General features: G+C 34.5%; 1 protein-coding gene across 1 annotated transcript; it reads right to left on the bottom strand.

Annotated features, from left to right (window-relative positions):
- Positions 1–5,009: 5,009 nt before the first annotated feature.
- On the bottom strand, positions 5,010–9,194 carry LOC110670427 (uncharacterized). Its single transcript, XM_021832471.2, has 3 exons — positions 8,584–9,194; positions 8,286–8,492; positions 5,010–5,375 (listed from the first exon to the last, which is right to left on the bottom strand). The coding sequence occupies exons 1-3, from the start codon at positions 9,037–9,039 to the stop codon at positions 5,232–5,234; spliced, it is 807 nt and encodes a 268-aa protein (XP_021688163.2). The 5' UTR covers positions 9,040–9,194; the 3' UTR covers positions 5,010–5,231.
- Between the last annotated feature and the right edge of the window lie 14,407 nt (positions 9,195–23,601).

Below are 23,601 nucleotides of genomic sequence, written 5' to 3'. Positions count from 1 at the left end.
ATACATAACCATTAATTTCATTAACTTCTATAAATTCCATTTCCAAGCGCTAAATTTCATGTTTTCTGCATCATTTCAGGTGTTTGGGTGAAGTCCCAGGGCATAGGAGTGCGGAAGGAAACTTGGAAAAGCCAAAGGATTGAGAAAAGTTGCTGATACACATTACACAGGTCTGTGGCTTTACACGGGTCGTGTAAGCAAAGCCATAGACCCATGTAACCTACTGCCAGAAGAAAGCCAGAGAGCCAAAGAAGAAGCAAAAGTACATGGGTCGTGTAATCAGAACCATGTAAGCTATGGAGACCAGTGTAAGTCTTTTCCGGGCACAAATTCTCTAAAAACACAAGAACACGGGCCGTGTAACCAGACCCGTGTACCCAGCGCGGACCCGTGTAAACTCCTGTGCTAATGCAAAATGCAATGATTCATCTCCAGTAAGTTACACGGCCCTGGTCCGTGTAGTGACACATGAGCCATGTACCACGCGGCAGCTAGTTTCCTGATCCGAATTTCAGCTCTTATTTACACACTCCAAATAGACTCCTTATGCTTTTGGGATTCTGAAGACCTAACCCTAGACCAGTTATTATAAATAGAAGAAGAAAATGACAATAGTAAGGCTCTTTTGGAGTTGAACCCTTTGGCAAAACTATTTTTGGAGTTTTTCAGAAGGGTTTTCATTTTTCATACTTGCATTCTTCGCAATCGTCTTGAAGAGTAGAAAACCAGCACAGAAGGGAAGTCCTCAGCCGAGGTTCCACAAGGATCAAGACTGCAGTCATTCTTCTTTGGTTCTTTTGTTCTATTTCTCTAAACGGACTCTTTATGTTCTTTTATTTTATTTTCTCTATGTTTGTTGAACTCACCATGAGCGAGTAATTTCTTTATTCTGGAATTAGGAGAGTAACATTTGCAATTGTTATTATGGATAAATATTGAGTTTTATTTATTGGATTTGAATTTAGTTCTTTTATTCAACCTCTTGTGATCTTAATGAATGCTATGTGTTGCTACCCACTTAGAATAAGATTGCAGATATTAATTGAAGGACTAAAAGGTGAAAATTAATATTAGAAAATCGAGATCTTGAACATAGGAAATCTGACCTAGAGATAGCCTGATACCTTTGTAGAGTCCCAAAATTAATCATAGATCTTAAAGGGTTTTAATTAATTTAATAACCACGAAAGTAGATTTTAAGTTAATTAAAATACACCTTAAGTGCCTTAAGAAAGGACTTAGAATATCCTAGGATTAATTTCCATCAAAGCAATTATTCTCAATCCAATGAATAGACAAGATTAAAATCCATTGTAAGGTTGCAGTATGAAATCTTAATTCTGGAATTGCTTTTATAAATAGTTTAATTCAAAAATTACTTTCAGCATCTAAAATAGGTTTAACTCATTCTCCATCTATATTCGGTAGCCTAAACAGTCAAAATTACCGTGTAGCCTGGTACTTGCTAATTAAATTCCTCGTGAGAATGATACTTCACTCATCACTTTATTACTTGTTAGCGATCCGTGTACTTGTTGTGGTTGAAAAACTAGCAAATAGTGACTCCCAATACACTATACAGATAGCCTGTAAAATTTCAAAATTTTCTAGGCAGGTTTGCTTTGTGAACAATTTAAAGTCCGATTTATGGCCAAATTTTGGTATCCTACCCAAACGATGGAATTTCGGTCTGAAATTTTATATGCTTTCCCCTTAATTATGGTCTAGATGATTTGGAAATTTTCATCAATTTCTGGGTTGGTTTGTTTAGATTTCCAAAATTCTCTTTCAGGATGCCTATTAGGTCAAATTTAGAACTTTAGTACTTAGGTCCTCTGTTTGTTCACCAAGGCAGAATTTTTAGACACACATTCAAGGGTCCAGATGTCCAATATTTCTCCCTAGACACACAAACTCTAAACTTTCAACAATTTTCAAGTTTAATAACTCGAAGAGGCAAAATAGTTAAAGAAAGGTAGTAAGGCAGAATGAACACACTATCAAACAAGAAGGAAGGTGTGATAAGTATATTTTGACCCTTAAAAACACTAAGAACCACAAGGAAGGACCTTGGCCGAAACTGACCTTGGCTGGAGTTCTTGGTTCTTTGAGTTTTTAAAGAAGTTTTGTAAAAGAAGCAAGAAAGAGAGCAACAACAAGAAAGTGGTAAGAACTAACACCAACAAAAACTTCAAAGGACACAAGAACACAAAGAAAGGAAAATGAAGAACACTAAAGAATGACACTTGCTTGGTTGAAGGAGCTAAAAGCTCTGATACCACTTGATACATGCCTTGGCCGAATGTTTTAAAGGAGAACACAAACTCATTTAGCCATGGAAGATGGATCGTCCACTCAACCAAGCTCAAGCACAACAAACCATTCACAAGTAACTCAAATTTCACCAAGATAGCCAACTCTTTAGAAGAAAAAAACCTTCATTAACTTTGGAAATCAGAAAATACAAATTACAAGATGTCAATGGCACTTGAAACACAATAGCAACTTGTGCTAGAGTTTCTCAAGTATACGCCTAAGTTATTACAAGTGACAAACCTGTAATAAATCTAAGTTCTAAGTGGAACTTAGCAAAGAACATAACCTCGCAAATAGAATTTGGCCTAAGCCTTACAAGAGCTTCAGCAATGGAGTGTGTCTCTCTTTAATTTTCTGTTTTGGAAATTCTAAGTCTAAAACTAAAAGAAAGAAGAAGATGGGGATTAAATGGGGGAGGGTGGATAGCCAAGACTTGAAAAATCCCATGGTCCATGCTTAGCTTGGATAATATCCTACACCTAACTATAAATGTTTAAAATACATTTCCATAAAAAGTGTCCCTCCCAAATTAGATTATTAAACCCAAAAATTATTCTTTGTTTTGTAGTCAGATTTAGAAACTTAACTTTTACTAAAAATACAAAAGTAATGGACAAAGACCAACACTAACAATTCTGCGTAATGGTTAATAAGGTAATATGAAAAGACTCTCCAAGGCTGCCATCTAAGTGTCCAAGTCACCACCACCTTGGCTGCCACCTCATGTAGGTCGCCACATTAGCTCCTACTTGGCATGCCACATGGCATGCCAACTTGGCACCTGAATGGCCTCCAATGCATTCGGTTATATGTGGAACACCTTGGACCACCTTGGACTTGTATGTTCATCATTGTGAAGCATGCTTCTTGGCTTGGACTCCCCTTGGCCAAATTGTTCATGGTGTCTTCTTCTTCCTTGGCTGAATGGTCAATCACCATGGCTTGCAATATTTTGGCTCTAGCTCTTGTGATGGCTCCTTCAAATTCTGGTGCCTCAATGTCCACCATGATGTCCTCATCACAATAGCTCTGAAATTTGTTGTTTGATTGATATACCTAGTAGAAAGCTGCCAACTTGCAATCCATTTCTAATGGTGAATTGGCCCACTATGAAAACCATCATGGCTTCTTAGGTAATCAATGTTTGATTGGTCATTTGTTCCATTTTGTTTCATTTTAAGCTTTATTTTTTTGCTTATCAAATGCCAAGAAGCATCTGTTATGGAAACTAATGATTTTCACAGCTTTTAATTATATTTAATTATTTTTTTTTTAACGAATTTAATATGGTGTGTGCTATCACATTAACTTCAAGAACTTTGAAAATGAGTTCAATTTGTCCTTGACTAATAAAGAATTTGCGTATTTCAAGTCCCCTCTGAGCTTTTATGCAGCTTTCATATTTGCTGTTAATGAAGGAAATACAAGAACAAACAGATGGATGTTTGCAGCTCCTTATCCCACACGAGGAGCTCCTTTGTTGGGGGATGCTTTTAATATGATGCATCCGATAGTAGAAGGTGGAATAACCATGGCACTCTCTGATATTGTCGTATTAAGGAATGACAGAGTTGTAGCCATCTGATAAAAGAAATTTAAAAAAGGTGAAAGAAAAAAACTTGGCAAGTTCAGACAAAGCAAACTTACAAGTTCTACCAGGTGAACTTTCATAATACTGATTTATTTCTTATTCAAAATCTCTTGTGCAATATATTTTTTGAAAAAGCAAATTTAATGATAAAACCCAAGCTAGACAATAACACAGGTAATGAGTTGGACATAAGACACTAACAAAGGCTGCAAATTCTCCTTTAAATTCCTATTCTGCAAACTATATCCCACGCTGCAATTTATCAGCCTTGCAAAGTGCATTTTGCATGGTCTTCAAGGTATCGATGCAACAAACATATTCCCACAACGACAGTTGAAACCCATTAATCCTAGCCGCTTGTTGCAGTTAGTGCACCGAATCGTATTTTCATACATAAAATAAAGTGGGGCAAAACTTATTTATGACATAGAGTTAGGTATATTAATCTTTTTTCGTTATTCGGCTTTATTAGACACTAAGCCTACATCAATTTTCAAAACTCATAATTATGTACTTATATATAACATAATTATTTAAAAATTATAATTAATTATTGAATTTCTACACTTTCATGCCTTCATTCTACTCAAATCAGAAATGAATATTCAATATTTTATTAAGACAGTTAATTCTATTTTCTATTGACAATCTAATAATTTTGTAATGGTTAGTGAGACATCATGCTTGTAAGTAATTTGTTTGCGTTGGAAAACAAGTCACTCGAAGAAGATTTTTATTATATATATATATATATATATATATATATATATATATATATAAAGCCTGGCTGAGTTAAACAGGGTTTTACCAGGCTAATATCATATCTGGTTCAACTAAAGATCTAGCTTAAGTGTGTAAGTCAAGTCAACCTCCCACCATCCAAAAGAAAAGAAGAAAAAACAAAAGAGGAGAAGAAGAAGAAGAAGAAAGAAGGGAGCCATAGATATTACCAATAGCGAAGAAAGTAACCAGGCATAGATAGTAATGTCAGTAAAATTTTTAATATATACACTTTGTTGAAAGAATAGCTCAAGGCAGTCGTCAAGGGTTCCCAGTTAGTGTGCCTTTTAAGGATGAAAAGACACTACTAAAATGAAATAAGTAACTCAATGTCTAAACTAAATTGCTTGCAAATAATTCAAAGATATGTTATCACAAAGACATAAAAGAACCGATAAAACTGTGACCATCAGAAATTGTAGCAAGCATATGCTAATATCCACATTAACTTTGCCAAGCTAGACAAGGAAGAAACAAATGCAGCTAGGAAAATTTCGCACCAAGAAGAAATGAAAAACTAAGTGACACGAATTTCCAAGCTCATTCAAGAAATATTTGCATTCTTCAGCGATCTGCACCCCACCACACCTGCAGAAGTCCGCATTAAATGCTCCCCAAGCATAGCCAGACAAGAATAATCTGTCTTGAGATGAGGCTGCACTGATTCCCAAATCTTTTTCTTTTGAATCTGCAGATAATAAGTGGGAGAATAAGAAACACAGATTTAACTACATTGATACATAAAATAATGCATGTTGAATGAGTAATGTTTGATTTCCTAACAGGACAACAATGTACTTTCCAGAGTCCTCATGACCCAAGATAAAGGTGACTCTGGATATTTTTTGCTTTGGAAGTGTAGCAAAGAGAGGTTCGGGGATAATATTCTCTTATAAAACTTAGAAGGTAAACCAGAATGGGCATTCCCATGGAGGAGCTCAAAAAGAAACTCCTGAAAATTTACAGAAAAAAGGAAAAAAAAAAAAAAACAATTATAGTCTTTTTCTTTTAATACAACTATTACAAGGCAAAAGCTGATTGTAGGCCATTTGCTTCAATTTCAGTCCCCAAGGAGGTCTGGTTCTTTACTCCTTGTGGATGTCAAAAATAGTGAAACTGATTAGGTGGAGCAGGGCAGGCACATTGCAGGGTAGTTTTGGTGTCGAAGATAACACCAGCGCCCTCAATGCGGAAAACAAACAAAATTTTTGGTGTGGAATTACTGATCAGGAAGTTTTGCACAAGATTGCTTTCAATTTCTTCAGGCAATCATATTCAGTGGATATTATGTCATTCCAGCATTATCCTATTCATGTCTGTTTACTTATTACCAATTAGGTTGGAGATAGGCTGATTAGAGAAGACGAGATTCATGGATTATAGAAGAAGACATTCATGGTGTTTTGCTTGATATGAAACTGATGCTCTGTTTATATCATAATTATTAAAGGCTAAGGCACACCAAGACGCTAAAAAGGTCCTGGGCCTAGGCGCAAGGCACAAGCGCAAGCACGCCCGCCTGAGTAAGGTGAGGGGTAAAAATAAAAAAAAATTAAATAACTGAAAATTCATGACTTTGTATGGAATTAATCACATCATATTAATATAAATATTTAGTTTCACTAAATATAAATTCATAAACTTGGATCTATTATCAATATACTTACATAAAATTACTACATGAAAGGTATACTGTATATAAAACCATATTATAATTTGATGAAATCATTAAATTTGCTTAAACTTATTTATATTCATATTATAATATATTAAAGGTATAGAAGAAAATGAAATGCTTAAAACATTGTATTTGGAAATTATCTGAACAGAAAATTAAAAAAAAATTATATCAACAGAAAATTAATAAAATATTTTACATTATTAATTATTAATTTTTCCTTCTAATTTATTGTTCAATAGTCAGTTTCAGATATGAACCATGCCCCATGGAATTTAGCACCATAAGCAAAAACATGAGGTTCAAAATGGGAAACATAATAGCAGAAATGAATTACAGTGAAAAAAAAAAAAAAAAAAAAAACATAATTGGAGAGAGAAAGCAGCAAGAAGAGTAGAAAAAAAATGCAGCACCAAGCCACCGACAATTTTGAAGACAGAGGACTATAGCAGCAGAGTAGAATGAAGGGGAAAAAGAGCATGAAACAGGGCTGGAGAGAGATGAGGCATGAAGGAAGAGAAGAGGAGAAAAAGAAGCATGAAGAAGGCTGGATAGAAATGAGGCGTGCGTGACAAAAGAGAAGAGATAAAGAAAAAACCTTGAACAAGGCTGGATAGAGATGAGGGGAGAAGGAAAAGAAGAGGAAAAATAAAGAAGACAAACCTGGAAAGCAGATCTTTGAAATGGAGAAGCATGCAGTAACAAGTAAGGATCCTTCTCTTTCTTCTTCTTCTTCTTCTTCTTCTTCTTTTCGGTCTAGGGGTCTGGGTTGGCTTGGCTCAGTGTCGCGACAGTTTAAAAAAAAAAAAGGATTGGGTCAATTTTTAAAAGCTTTACCTGACCTCTCTCCGGCACGCCTAGGCGCGCCTGGCGCCTCGCAACGCCTAGCTGCGCCCGGGTGAGGTCCCTCGCTTTTCCCTGGATAAGGCGCTACACTTGGAGCCCCATGCGCCTTTCGCTGGTTTATATGAAATTTTGTACAGTAGTTCTAATATATGCAAATATTTTTTTTTTCAAAGACATTGTTATGCTATATAAGTTCCATGCAGAATGAACTTACACACATTCCAATAACATGGGTCTGAAACTAAGAACTTCTGGAAGGAATTGGATTTTAAATTGAATCAATAGAAAATGGAGAGAAAACAGACGTATTTTTCACCATAGCCCATATGTTTTCTTCCAAGTTACAAAAAAAAAAAAAAAAAAAAAAAAAAAAAAACAAAAAAAAAAATCTAGTAGTATTTGGTGCAGACCTTACATATTTGAAGTAATTTATCATGAATTCATAAGCCTAGCACTTTCACGTATGAGATTATAATGATAAAATATAAATGTGATATTTCACTTTGCTTTTCTGTCTGTCTTTATCAAGCCCATGGAATTTTTTTTTTTTTTTTTTTTTGAACAACATTAATCCAATGAATGGAAGACTTAATTTATTTGCCATCTTATTCACTTTTGTAATTAGCCTTAACCAAAGGAAGCATAAAGTGCATCTACAAGATCAAGGTTCATAGAGTACAATTTTCTAAAGTCTGTTAAATCCACCGAGAGAAAGAGAGAGAGGGCTTTTTGAATGTATAGATTTGATGTGAAGTGAGATATAATTTATTCGGAATCAATTTATTAAATGCTTTAATTTGAGCAAGCTCTTTTGCATGTCTCCGCCTCATCTAAATATAGATCTTCTGGTGAATCAATAACATTTCAAACTAAAGAGGTTTTATTGTTTTATTTCTAGTTAAATATATAAATACAGAACATGCACGAAGTAGCCAAGCCAATTAAGCAATTCAATCTTTTCAAAGTACAGCAGAAACAATGGTGAAGATGAAGGGGAAAAAAATCCTATAATAAAGATAAGTTTCAAGGGTTCGACATAACAATAGCAGGTATGTGAAAAAGGTAAAATGGAACCTGGTTAGGAGTGGCAGGATCAGGTTGATTTTGTTGGTCGTCTTCAGCGCCAAACCAAATCCTTTCCCCCGGAATAGAACCTTCAGGAGGCTCAAGGAGCTCAATATTCTCATGAGAAGCATCGGAAGCAGCCATGAGCATTCCACTCGATTTGACCCCACGCATGTTCCTAGGCTTAAGGTTAGCAAGCACCACCACTTTCCTATCCTGCAAAAACCCTTTGAATATAAATCAAAAGGAAAAAAAAATCTGGATTGTTTGGTAAATGAGAAAAGGCTGTTCTTGAAAATATTCAGACCTGGAGATGGTGGAGAGGGATGTACTTAACAAGCCCACTACAAACGATACGAGGTTCATCCTCCCCCACATCCACCTCCTCCACATAAAGGGTATCTGCCTCCTCGTGCCTCCACGCTTTGATGATTCGGCCAACCCTTATGTCGAGCATCTTGGCTGCATCTCTTATACTGCCAACATCCCCATCCAATCCCGATTCAGATGCTGTGTTCGTGGCGGTGGAAACTGATGTGGGCTCTTCCGCATTCACATTAACATTAGCGGTGGTGCAAAAACAGGAAAATCGATGGTGCCTTGGTGAAAATAGCGTTGCGGTCTTGATACTAAATGGACGATTGCGAACCATATCCATACCCAGGCGACTGCAGACACCCACTCTCAGTCCGCCGCCTCTTATAATCTTAGAAGCAGCTGCGGCGGCCACTGCCACCGTCGCCGTAGCCGCTGCCGTTGCCATAAATATGTAAAAATGATTGTGGCTAGCAGTAGTTCCAACGAACTAATGACCTCACGCTTCAGAATTTTGTAGATAAGCTGCGCTCGTAGAAGTTAATTTTGCCTTTGCAGGAATTGGGCAAAGAATTTTGCTGGAAACGATGTCCTATTAAATTACAAAATTTTGTAATTTTTTTTTACTTAAATTATAAAATATGAAGAATTTATAATATAATTAAAATTTTTATTTAAAATGATGATAACATTATGTTATTTTTAATTTTAATAAAATGAATACTAAAATATGAAATTAAAATAAAATTATCTAAATTAAATAAAACACTCGTGAAGGTTGAATTTTTTTAGTTACTATTTTTTTTATCAAAGGAAAATTCATTGATGAAAAACTTAAACAGAAAAAGTTGATGTAAATTAATACATTGGATTTGGTAAGAAGGAAATATCATAGAGAGTTGCATTCGCAAGCTTATGAGCTATTGAGTTACCACTCCTCACATGCTTAAAAAGAACATGATCAAAATCAACAAGAAGGCACCTGATGTCCTTGACTATGCCTTGAAGGTGGATTGCAACTAAGGTGCCTTGAATGGCTTGAATTGTTATCAGTGATCCCCTCTATTACAACTTCTCGGAAACCTTTAGCCTTTCCCAAAAGCATGGCTTCGCGGCATGCCAGCATCTCTAGAGTTAAAGGGTCCATACTTTCAGAAAGCAACCTACAAAATCAGCCCAAGATAATCCCTTTTGAATTACAGGCAATGACAGCTAAGGCTCCTTCCTTCAATCTCTTGTTGTAGCTTGCATCAAATTAATCTTAACATAATTTGGTTGGTTGGGGCAGGGAGCCAGGGTTGGAGGAGGCGATTCCACACATCTTCCGAATGCATGGCTGAAAGAGCTCTTACTTGAGTCAAATTCTTGGATTGAAATTTGCTAGTGTTGGAACACATGAAAGTTTCTATATTTCCATAGATGAGATAGAAGGAAAGCCAATAGAACTAGAAAATCAGAGCCATTTACTTGATGGTGAGCCTAATTCTATAGATAAAACTAGTAATCCTTAATAGGGCTACTTTGCAGAAAGGAAGACCATAAGCACAAGAGGGAATTGATCCAGAAACTAATTGCCCTTGGACAAGTGAAGAAAAGGTGATGATGAGTTTCTAGGGCTCCACAAAAATCACAATCAGTATCAGTGTAAGGGATGCGAAGCTTAACAAGATCTTTTTTTAGCAGTCTTTCCTTTGACAAACACCATAAAAAATAAAAAAATAATAAAAAAAAAAGCAAGCTTTGGTGGTATTTTAAGCTTCCAAATAGAAGACCAAAAGGATTCCATGGAAGTGGTGGCTAAAGGATCTGGTCCTGTTTGGTCATGTTTGCGGGATTGGTGGAGAATTTGTCTTGCTAAAAAATAACCCAGTTTGACTATGTAGTTCCCATGAGTAGTAAAATGCCATATGAATTAATCTTCATCTCTAAATAAAAGCCACCAAGATGGAAAAGTTGTGGGGAATATTCTCCTCCACAAAGCTTTACTGCAAGGTATTAAGATTACATGTAAGAAAATTCTCATCCATGAGTTGAGCTGCCCAAACAACAAAGTTATCATGAGAACTTTTAATTTTTAGTGGAAGAGAGAATAAGGATGGTACCCAAGATTCCATCTTACAAAGAATAGATCAACCATCACCCACTAGCTAACAAATACCTTTCTCCGAAACTTGGCAACCCCACAATATGCTTTGCCATTCCCAAAATGGATAACTCCTTAAATTGGCATGCATGAAAGATGTAAGAGGAAAATATTTTCCTTTAAGAACCCTGGCTAGAAGAGACTGAGGATTAGAAATTAGGCGCCATCTTTGCTTAGCTAGTAAGGCTATATTAGAAGCCTCCATATCCTTAAAACCTAATCCTCAAAACCTAATCCTCCTCTTTGCTTAGGATCACACATAGACTCCCAAGACACCCAGTGTAATTTCTTCTCTTCCTTGTGTTGGCCGCACCAAAAAGACAGAGAGAGCCAGGAAATTTGAAACATGACATAACATATACAGGAATTAATGTGGAGATTAATTTAATAAGGACTTCTCTCCTTCCTTTGGATAGGAGTTCCTCTTTCCAACTTGCTATCTTATGATGGATGTTATCTTTTATTTGGGTAAAGGCAGTAATTTTTTATATAGATATAACAGAAGGTAAACCCAAGAATTTGTCTTAGCCCCCAACATTCTCCATCCTTAGAACAGAAGAGATGATTGAATGAATATTCCTTAGGGTATTTATGCTAAACAAAGAGTTGACTTATCCAAATTGGTAGATTGCCTGCTAGCAACTAAACAATCTAGGAGAATTCACTTAATCATTTTTGCTTCATTTGATGAGGCTTTAGAGACAATGATGGAATCATGAGCAAAAAGCAAGTAAGAAAGAAATAGTCCTCTTTTAGAAATGGATAACCAGTAAGATTAGATTTTTTGATAAGCAAGGAAAGTCCCTCAGCATAAATTAGATATAAATAAGGAGATAGGGGGTCTCCTTGCCTGATACCTTTGGTTGGTTTAATGAGGTCTAATTTGTGTCTGCTGATATGTAAGGAATAGGTCACTGTACTAACACATTCCATCACCCAGTTCATCCATCTACTATGAAAAGCCATACTATTGAGCGTATGTTATACATAAGGCCATTCAACACACTTACAAGCTTTACTAATATCAAGCTTTAAAGGCATACCATAGTTTTTTTTCCTTTCCTTCTCAAACTCAAATTATGCATAACTTCATGGTAGAGCAGGATATTATCTGATATAAGTCTTCCTTTAGTAAAAGTTCTTTGCTCTTCACCAATGATCTCATTCATAAAAGGCTGCAATCTATTGGTTAGAATTTTTGAAATAATCTTATAAAAGACATTGCATAAATCGATAGGCTAGAGATCCCTCATAGTTGGGCCTATTTTACTTTAAGCACTAAAGTGATAATTATGTGATTGATACCTTTTAGCATGCTACCTGAATGAAAGAATTCCATGACAGCCACGTAGATGTCTTAAATAATTCCCTAGTATTTTTGAAAGAATAGCCCTTTTAGCCCATCATCTATTAGGCCTTGGTGGGATTGATAGACAAAGTGGCCTTGGTAATTTCCTCACGAGACAAGGGTGCAATTAAGGCATTGTTCATGACTTTAGTTACACTACGATTCATCTCACTAGTAATAAACTCCAAATTCTAAGGATTTATAGAAGTATAGATATCTAAAAAGTAGTTAAGAGCCTCATTAAAAATTTCATGCAAAGAATACTTCCACATAACTTGAGAGTCTTGAATTTGGCGAATAAATTGCTTCCACAACCTTTATGTGAAAATACATAGTATTTTTATCACTAGAATGCTACTAGGATTACCTAGCCTTCTGCTCCCAGTATTTCTCCTCTATAATAAACTCTATTTTAAGTTCCTTTTCTAAATTGCGATGGTATGCCAACCCAACCTTAAGGATTGGTTTTTGCTGCCTACAGTTAACCTTCCAACAACTTGATTTTAGATTTAGAATTGCTATTATTGTTCTTATTCCAATCAACCTACACCCTTCTACATAATTTCAATTTTTAATGGGCCAAAATTGGTGGAAGCCTCAAACACTACTGCACCATGAAGAAGAAATATATATATACACATTTGCTCTAGGATCATTGGCCCATTCAGAATCATAAAAAAAAAACTTTTATTTGCTCACTTTTGAAAGGGATCAACAATCAAGAGAAGTGGTCTGTGGTCTAGCCCTACATCATCTAAATGAAAATTTCAGTGTTAGGAAACATCAAAAGCCAAGAGGGAGAAACCAAACCTTTATCTAGCCATTCCATAATATTATGCGCTCCATCTCTTTAATTGTTCCAACTGAACGGTTGGCCATAAAAGCCTAGATCAACAACACGTAGCTCTTGAATGAGTTCTTGGAATGGTTTGATTTTACTAGAATGATGACATTGCCCTCCTTGCTTCTCACTTAGATTCAAGTAAGCATTAAAATCTCAAATGAGGACCACATTGCATTTAAGATTAGCCTTATAATGCAGCAAGAAATCAAACTGAGATAATCTTAATTAAATAGAGTGGTAATACAAGTATGAAAGAAAAAGTCTTCCACTTTTATGATTGACAAATCACACTCCCATTTCTCATTAGGCAAAGTGGTAATACAAGTATGAAAGAAAAAGTCTTCCACTTTTACAGTTGGTAAATCACACTCCTCTCTCCAAGCTAAACATAAACCACTTGCTTAACCTACAGGTTCAACAAAAAAAGTTTCAAAATGGCCACATTTTCTGATCTGTTCCTTCACACAGTTGGAATTATTTTTCTTTTCCATGAGAAATTGCACACTAGGGGAATGGGATATACAAATCTCTATCAAAATGTGTATTGTCAGGGGGTTCCCTACACCTTAAAAATTGCAGTACACAATCCTCATTTATCCACCTAGGACCACTTCTGGCTGGCTACCTCTACCATTTTAGATGAGGCATTACCAATGCATAGTTTCTTACTGCCTCCATGATTTTCTTGCTCATTCCTACCTCTTTCTTAGAGCTAATTTCAAGGATTGTGAATGTTGGGCATTATAGTTTGGGTTTTGATTTGCCCTAAGTTCTCTAATGACCACTGAGGTATTGCTCTGATGTTGTGCTCTAGCTTTCCTTTTCCAATTTCCTTTTGCAACTATTATTTTTGGTTCTACTTGTTTTGAAGAGGGTTCCTTATTGGGTTTATTATGGCGATCGTCTAGGGGGGATTAATAGGCTCTTTAATGGCTTTATAGAACACAAAAGTAGTTTGTACTTAATGGTCCAAGGGTATGAGTTCATTTTGCCCAAGGCTTGGTTATATGGAATAAAATTTCTTTAGAAGATGAAGTAGCAGGCTAATGAAGTAATGGACTAGTGGTAACCTAGGCCTTGGAAGCAGACGAGCTCAAGTCATTATCTCAAATAGGACGATTGGTATATGGGTTGTCAATGGGGAATGGTTCTGACTCTTTTTGACAACTAACCTGTTTCTGATTATCTCTTAAATTTCCTTATCTAAAAGACTCAACATTAGAACCAAATGGTTGCAATAATTTCATGGCCTCCTCTTGAAAATAGTTGATAAGATATGGAAATTGTTGAAAAAATTTATGCAAGTCAACATCATGTATTGCCAAAGTGGATAGATACTCACCAAATAATTATTTGATCTCCTTAAAAGAGAAAAGCTGTTTTGTGGATCTGTGGATTGGATCAGGGGTACACTACTCGATGAGGCATTAAATTGGTAAGTTTTCCGTGTGACTTATTGATAGGGTCTAAAAATTTCCAAAAAAGGAAAGGGTATGGTTACTCTGGTATTTGATGCTTCCCTCAAGGGTATTCAGATAGGTTTGTTGCTATTCACCAGTGGGAAGCATTTTCAACCAATAAGAAAGGAGGATGTGGCCCATGATGGAATTATCAATGGTGGAAAAGGTTTTTTTTGGGTTTGGTTCAGTTAAATTTTTGTCATTGTAAAGGAATCTTATTGTTTCATTATAGATTTGGGTTCGGATTATATCTATATAGATGCAAGAGGTGCAAGATTGGTGGGTGATAGGGTGAGAAATGGTGCAAATGAGCTTGCATGTGGTTATGGTCTAGGAGGTTCCCCAACTTGTGATTCCAAACCCGTGGTAGAGTTTCTTATGACTAAGGTAGGAGGTGATGCTCACAACCAATAAAGTTGAGCATATTTAAGTCCATATCAAAAAATTAAACCGAACAGAGTAAATTCAATTCATTCAGTTCAGTTTTTCATTGTGAACGATTCGGTTCGGTTTTCAATTTTAGATATTTTATATTTTTTGGTTTGGTTTGGTTTTTAAGTGAGAAAATAGTTTTGAACTAAACCAAACCAATTTCCAAATTCCCTAAAATGTTGTTGTTTTGGAGATATATATATATATACATATACATATATTCACACACACACACATACACATATATAATATGTTAGAAACCCTAACTCTACCAAACCCATTCCTAGTCGGCCCAGCCGCTAACCTAGCTCTCTACCTCTCTTCTTTCTAAATCATGCACGTTTTCCTCTTGTGCTTTGACTTTTTCTTTTTCTCAACTTCTTCTTCTTACTATTACCTCACAACAGGCACTCGCAACACCATCACCAATGTCTTCAATTCACTCTTTGGTCCTCACACTTGGAGGGATCCCTTATCTTTAGTCTTTTTCACCATTAAGTCTCAAAATGGTAAAGTTGATATGCTATTTGAATTTGAGATCCGGGTGTTATTGCCTAGAAACTCTTCAAATAGCATTATCAAGTTCTTCGATTTGAGCTTTAAGTATCAAATCTATTACCTGTGTAGTGATTGAATCTATTGCAACTTGGGTGTATTGGGGATTTGTGATTTGATTATATTGAATTTGAGAATTGGGTATATACTATAGATATTGCATTTGTATTGAATCTATTATGATTTTGCAATGATTTGTATTTGTATTGAATTTGTATGAATTATTGAATGTGTTTGAGGATTTTCAATTTGGGGTAATAAATTAGAGATTTGTGATTTGGGGCAGCAAATTAGGGATTTTTTATTTGAGGGAAAATTTTAAGGATTTTTTATTTGGGAAGTTTGAACTGAATTGTAATAGTTCAATTTGATTTGGTTCCTCTTTTAAATCGGTTCAATTTGGTTGTGTTTTTTTATGTGAAATTCAATTTTTTGTTTGAGCAATTTGGTTTCGATTTGAACCAAATGCTCAACCCTAGTAACCAAGACCCATAACCAAATTTACTGGTAGAGGCACTTGCTGCTGAAAAAGGAGGAGGATGATTGCTACAATTTTTACCAAAATAGCTGAGCATACCATAGTAGTGGCAGACATCTAGAAAATTTTCATATTTAAATGAACCCACTGTAACTCTCCATTGGATTTCTTATCGTAAAAACTTGTAAGGAGAAGTTTATCTAGGGGTAGAGCAACTTTGATTCAAAGATAAAGCAGAAAATAGTCACCCTATCCTGCGCTAGATGGACTTCTTGAAAGACCCCTATGGAGTTTCTTTTGATCCTGGCATTCTGTGTATTGAGTTGGTTAGGGGGCAATCTTGAAACATGGATCCAAAAGGGGGATTCCATTAACTCGATCTCTTCTAAAGCCAAATCAAAAGGCCATTCCCGAATAGAAACAAGCTAATTTTGAATGCACCATGGTTTATTACTAAGGACATAAGTGGCATCCACTTCATGTTCAAACTTGAAAACAAAAATATTATTTCTTCTTGATTGTACTGTGAAATCAAATCTTATATGCCACGATTTAGACAAACCCTACTTTCCTAATAAATACGTTGAGTAGCTTACTTGAAATCATTTTGAAGTTTTTTTTTTTGGTCCACTTTCTTATAAATGAATACAATCATGGAAAAAAAAAAGACTGCTTATTAGTTTTTTTTTTTTCCACCTTCATTTTTATAAGGCTCATTCTTATCAATATTTTTAACTTTATTGGCTTGCCATGCCATGTAGGATTGTTTACATGGAATCATTATAATTTCTCATAGGCAAGTAGGTAGGAGGGTAGGACTATAACATGAAAGCTTTAAGAATAACTTTCTCAAGTTTTTTTTTTTTTTTTATGGCCATATTGATTCAAATAATGTTCAAGAAAGATTGGATCACTTCTTATATTCTTCTAATTAAAGCTTAATTTTCCTCAACCAAATGTATAAATTAACCCCCAAACTTTATGAAAAAAGCCTAATGACACCCTCAATTTTTAAAACTTCTTATCTCATACCTCAATTCTTGTAAAGAGGAATTAATATAACCTTAGAATCCTAATCAACAATATGCATGAATCAAATGTAATGCAGTGAGTGAAGGTTAAAAAAAATGTTGACATGAAAAGAAAATCAATAAACTTCTTAAATTGGCCTACTCCTTTTTCTTAAATCAGTTTCTCTTGTTTTTCCTTGAACACTTATTTAATCTATCAATTTTCATGGGTTTTGAGATTTTCCTCAAATACCAAATTGTTAGTTAAATTGATGTAAACCAAGTAATAGCAAGAGGATAACCAAAGAACCAAACAAAAATAGAAAGAATATTTTCAATGTCAATGAAATCCCAATCTAAATCAAACCTAAAAATCAAATTCCCAAAATGCTCGATTCAAAATAAACAAAATCTCCCAACAAAATTTCGTTAACTTAGAGTAAGATAACAAAAGCTGAACAATTCTAAATCAAAATCAAAGCTGAACAATTCTAAATCAAAATCAAACCTGAAAAATCAAATGCACAAAATGCTTGATTCAAAATAATAAAATCTCCCAACTAAATTTCGTTAACTTAGAGTAAGACAATAAAAAGTTGGGTTTTTTTTTTCAAATAGGTGTAAATGAAGAATTATTTTTTTAGTTGGGGGTGAGTAGAAACTTATTTACCAGGAGGGGTGGAATGTTGCTGAGGTGGATGTGGTTGGTGATTTTTACAAAAGTGGACACTATTTTGAGTAGCATTTTAGGAAAAACACGTGTAAAAGTATCATTTTTCATGTGGGGCAGTAGTATAACTAGCATTCTGGGTGTTACACACACATTCTCTCACAAAAACATGTCACGAATTTTAATTCTTAACAAATGGACAAAGAACCTATAGATGGAGATAATATTAATGGTGTGCAAGGTGGAGCCCAGAAAATTTATAGATAATCATGTAAGGTGGGCCACTAATATAAATGGTGCCCACCTTGAAAATTTTGGTCCTTCAAAAATTGCAAGGTGGGGCACTAATATAAATGAGCACACAGTGGAGCCCAGAGAATTTACAAATAGTGTAAGGTGGGGCGCTAATATGAATGGTGACCACTTTGAAAATTTCAAACTGATCCTCTAAAAATTGCAAGGTAGGGCACTAATATGAATGGCACCCACCATGAAAGTTTGTGGTCTCTAAAAAATTGTAACGTGGGCACTAATATGAATGGCACCCAATTTCAAAATTTTAAAATGGTCCTTGGTGGGGTGCTGTGAAAACCCAATATTTATCTATTTGATTATTTATTTATTTTAATTATCTAACAATAATTTAAAATATTTATCTAGAAAAAAAATAATAAAATAAAATAAAGAATATTTTATTGGATGGCCTACTTATTTATTTTTATATATATATTATTTTTGAAATTAAATATATATATATAATCTGAACAATCCAATTCAATAATAACTCTTATCTCATTCTACACCTAATAGAACTCTTGAAATATATATACCCTAATCATCTCTTCTGCTAAATTTTGCTCTCAAAACCTGTTTGTCACCTCTTTTTTCTATCGAATACTCTCAACAGATATTTTCATCATCTTTTATTTATTGTTATATACGTGTATATATATATATATATATATATATATATATATATATATATATATATATATATATATATATATATATATATATATATGATTTATAATCTGATGTGCGCAGATAATCCCTAAATTTTTACTTCTCTATTTATCACTTTCGATTCTGTTTTCAAGGTAAAAATTCTCGTTCTTTGTTCAATAGTGGGTGAATTTGATTTTATTTTCTCTCCTTGATTTGTTACAACTACTTTAGAAATTCATTTTTTTTTATTATTATTGGTATTGAATTGGGTTAATCATGATTACTGTGAGATAATAACATTGAATTTTTTTAGATTATATAATTTCTTCTGGTTATATATTAAAATTATTTTATTTTATTGTTATTTGATATTTCTCTTTTATATTTTGAGTGTGTAGGAGATTCAAATATTCAATCTATCAGTTAAAATTGTCTCTCTTCCATTGAAAATATCCATTATCTTGGAGGTTCCAGGTGAGTGGTAATTATAGTACATGATACCGTTTTAGTCTCTTTTAAAATTTTTTAGCATTAAATTTGTTATTAAATGAAATTTTAAATAAATATTTTAACAATTATTTTACATGTGATTTTCTAGAGTTTTATTTTATTATTGAATTTTATTCCGATTTTGATTAAATAATTGATTTTGTCAATTATCTCTGCATTAGAGCCATTAGGATTTCAGGAACAGGCCTTTAATGTCTTTATATTGATTGATATCTGACTATAAAATTTACCAATGTGTTACACTGAATTTATTCGAGATTAATTTGATCTTATTGACTCTCTGAAGTTATTGAAATAAACTGTTGGAATTGCTCTATCAGTTATTATTTGTATCTGAAATTTTTTTATTGATTTTGATCGATTTATACAAATTGATTTTCTGTTTTGAATTGGTACCTGTGCCCAGTATCTGTATCTGTTATTTGGCCCTACCGTATAAATTATCATGGTATTAGGTTGCATTGTTGAGTCATGCATAATTATAATTTATGGTTTACATTAGTATCATATGCATTGATATCTGTGAACGAGGAGGAAGGTATCTAATATCTGGTAGCGCTCTTACCATCTAGCCTTTGGTGATGTGAGGTATCATCACCCTGGTTTACTGTACCATAAAATTTTATTGAATGAATTTCTTTTGCATATATGTTTTATGAAATTATTTTATTAATGATTTTGTTAGCATGAGCATAATTTTATTAAATAAAAAATTTATTGTGAAATTAATTAAGCGTCTGCTTGTTTCTATTCCGTTGTGTGCTATAATTATCATTCACTGAGCATCAGCTCAAACCACATTTTTTCTGTCTGTTATCTATTTCAGATTAGTAGAATTTTGTGGCTGATCCAAATATTCAGTCCATTTTCTAGAGATGGATAATCTTTGATTTGTTCTCATGGTATGCCCGAATTCATGTTTTCTCAGGCTAATAATTAGTTTAGTTTATTGAACAGTTTAAGCTTTTTTTTGAAATCTATAGAAATTCCACAGTTTACTTATGGGATATTTATGATGTTTATTCATTATTTTGTTTATTTGGATTTTGTCTATTTTTTTGGGATTAGTAAGTGACAATATATTCATTCAAGATACTCTGATAAGGCTTGCATGATTTAAGAATACTTAAATTATGCATGGGTCACGGCTGAGAATTTTGGGTCGTGACAAAGTTGGTATCAGAGCCCGGTTAAGGTATAGTAAACTTGCGGAGCATAGGATCTTTAACGTCTTTTCAGTTTATCATTGCTTTAGATATCTGTGTCCTTCGTACTTTTTCACCTGTCTTAATTTGGCTCACATTTTCATATTTAATGCTTGTTTATTAAAATGAATAGGTGCCTGGGTCTGTTAGATGTAAGAGGAGAACTAGAGCCAAGGGTCTTAATGGTGCAAACCTTGATCCAACAGGGGAGGTAACACATCAAACTATTAATCAGACATCTGAACAGATGCCTATGGCTAAGACTGGGGCACAACCATTCCAATTAGCTACTGCAGCTCAAGCACCTAGAGCTGGCCAGGTTACTATGATAGATCTGGCAGCTGGATTGCATGCAGTGAATCGCGCTATTAATACTATAACTGAGTACCTTACAACTCAACCACAGCAACCAGTGGTTGGCCCTATTTCAGCACCAGCTTAGGATAGGGCTCGATTCCTTGACTCTACAGACTTCTCAAGCTAAAACCAAGGAGTTCACTGGAGAGGATGCATTAGCTGATCCCTTAGATTTTCTAGATGACATGGAGAGGTGTTATGACACTATGGGTTGCAGTATTGCTAGGATGGTGATGTTGGTAGGAAATCAGCTTAAGGGAGTTGCTTATGAGTGGTATCTCTCTAAGAAGAATGGGCGACCCAAAGGTTCTATCCTCTGGCCTGAGTTTCACTCTCTCTTCTTAAAGCAATTTCTCCCTCCTAGTGTTCAAGAGGCTAAGGCTTTAGAGTTTCAAACCTTAAAGCAAGGCAACATGATAGTTACAAAGTATGAGATGAAGTTTACCAAATTATCCCGCTTTGGTAAACACTTGATTCCAAATGTGGAGAAGAAGGCTCGCAGGTTTGAAAGGGGCTTACGAGATAGGCTAATTGATCGTGTAGCTCCTTTACGACTACCTAAATATGAGGAGGTGGTTGATCGGGCTAGACAGATGGAGATGTATGATGATGAACATTGGGCTCGTGAGCAACACAAGCGGTTTAAGAAAGATAGTCAAGGTAATCTGTAACACCCTCACTGTAGCAATTCCGTACATTCTACTGTTCCGATGATCGGTGTCGGTCTGGACAACTAGAACGTCTGGAAAAATATTTAAACTAAAGTAAGGAACTATAATTAACTCAAATATTAACAAGAAAAATGTAAGAAAAATTTTAGAAATAAAATATAACCAAGTTAAATGAGCCGGTGCCCTAGCGATGGATAACCCAGTGGGAAGTTGCAGTTCTCACAACTAGGAGCCCTAGACCAGGGAGAAAATTCATAAAATAATTTTAGGGACTCCAGAGAAGAGTCATTGAGGTTTCTATGGCATTATAATGCCAAGAAAAGGTTTAGAAAAACTTTTCAATCGGTACAGACAATTTCAGTCTGTTAAGCCAAACGGAGGGCATTTTGGTCATTTCGTCTTCAGAGATAATTTTTGGCCGACTTGTCCAGTTAAGTAAATAAATATTATGACATAAAATATGAATAAATATTGCTAAAAATTAAATTGAAAATGAGTAGAAAATAAAAGAAAATGAAAATGAATTAAATGGGAAATATGACATCACATAATGTCATTAGTTAGGTCTCACCCAATCACCTTGCAACAAGCCACTAAAAACCAATTAAAAAGGAGATAAATGAGACAAATTGATAAACCAATCTGCATCTTCACCATGGGCAGCCGTAACAAGAGAAAAAGAGAAAGAGAGAAGAGAGAAACCTCCATTGGAGCACACTTCAAGCTTGTGTTCTACCCCAAAACCACCTCAAAAACCTACACACCCTCCACAAAAATTAATCCCCACATCAAGAGTAACATTTTGATTGTCATAAAGTGAAGAAAATTCTAAGGTTTCAACAAGCCAAGAGAGTGCTCAACAAGGTTAGTGCCTATACTCACTTCCTTATCTTTTTAGTCCTTGTTAGGAAGACAAATTATATGAGAATTTATTGTAAAATTGAACAAAACAATTATATTGAAGTGTGTATGAAAATTTGCAACCATGGGAGAAGGATGAGATTTATTGATTTGTATGACTTGAATTGTTTAGAAGTGGTTTGTGATGAGATAACTTGAGTTAGATGTTGGATTATGTGTGTTGGATGTGTTAGATAGCATGATAGCATGAAGTGGACACTTGGAAATTAGTGTTTGTGAAAAAAATTAAGGTTTGCTCATGAAATGGTATATTAACCTTGTAATGGTCAATTAGTGACTATTTTAATGTGTGTGAGGAGGAATTGAAGTGAGTAAGGATGTTGGAGTTGAGTTTAGGCATGCTGCCCTTGGTGACCTGCAGGACTGGTTGTGAGTCTAGTATGTTTGGGCAACCATAAACGGAGTTGTATAGGTTCAATTTGTGCAAGGCGATTAGACATGAAACTAGAAACATAATGTCAAAACTTTGGTGAAGAAACCCTACCCAGAAAACCAAACCAAATTGACTTAAAAATTAGACTAATCCGGGTGACCAACAGGCTGTCCCTGGAAAATGACAAAATGAATAGTGTTTGTTCAAATAGTCATAACTCAGTGTAGGCAAGTTCAATTGATCTGAAAATTTACCAGCTGAAAGCTGAGAAATAGGCCTACAACTTTCATGAAGAACACAAATCCAAATTCTGACCATAACCTAGTCAAATTGCCAACCAAACTTAGGTCACCAAATCTGGCAGAACCAAATTGCCCAAAAATTCTGGGTACAGGTCAATCCGGCTAGTTATGGTAAAATGACCATAACTTGAGCTAAAAAACTCCAAATTGAGTGATTAAAAAAAAAGAAATGTAACTAGACACAATAAGGAATAACTTTCATGAAGGCAATTTTATCAAATTCCTATTGTACAAATGACCAATGGAACAATAAACCTAGGGTATGAAATCTGAAAATTTTGAATAACATAAGATAAGCTTTGAAATGGTATTAGAAATCAATACCAACAACTTTAGAATGCAAAATGTGGTATCTTGGTGAACTTAGGTTCAATAAATTTATTATGTATTAAAAAGTCAACAATTTGAGTGAATAGAATGTGAATAGTAATACAAAGACACAAAGTGTAAGAACTAAATTAGTAGAGGAAATTAAGGCATGAAATTTGGAATCCATAAATAATTCATGGATTACTTGGAATAGGTAATTGAGATTTATACTCCCAACACTAGTGGAATTCATAATGTATTAGCAATACAACTTGAAGTATGAAATGTACTTGACATGAATAAATTGTTGAATGTATAAATGAGATAAAAGTGTCATTTGGGATTTAGGTTCCCATCAAGAGAGAAAGGAAAGATGATGAATGTAAATGGTACGCGAAACCAAATGAATGTGAATTGAAATTAGTTTGAATATTATGATGAATGTATAAATTATGGAATTTTTCATGAAATAATGAA

This window comes from Hevea brasiliensis, chromosome 9, assembly GCF_030052815.1.
Source record: "Hevea brasiliensis isolate MT/VB/25A 57/8 chromosome 9, ASM3005281v1, whole genome shotgun sequence".
Lineage (NCBI taxonomy): Eukaryota > Viridiplantae > Streptophyta > Magnoliopsida > Malpighiales > Euphorbiaceae > Hevea > Hevea brasiliensis.
This window is presented reverse-complemented; position numbering and strand designations above follow the sequence as displayed.

Bases quoted from the DNA above. Each gene is read 5' to 3' on its own strand.
- LOC110670427 (XM_021832471.2), bottom strand. From the start codon at position 9,039: ATGGCAACGGCAGCGGCTACGGCGACGGTGGCAGTGGCCGCCGCAGCT. The intron at 8,493-8,583 runs GTCTGAATATTT...GGGTTTTTGCAG, and splicing joins TCCCTCTCCACCATCTCCAG to GATAGGAAAGTGGTGGTGCT. The intron at 5,376-8,285 runs GTTCCATTTTAC...TATTATCTGCAG, and splicing joins ATCCTGCCACTCCTAACCAG to ATTCAAAAGAAAAAGATTTG.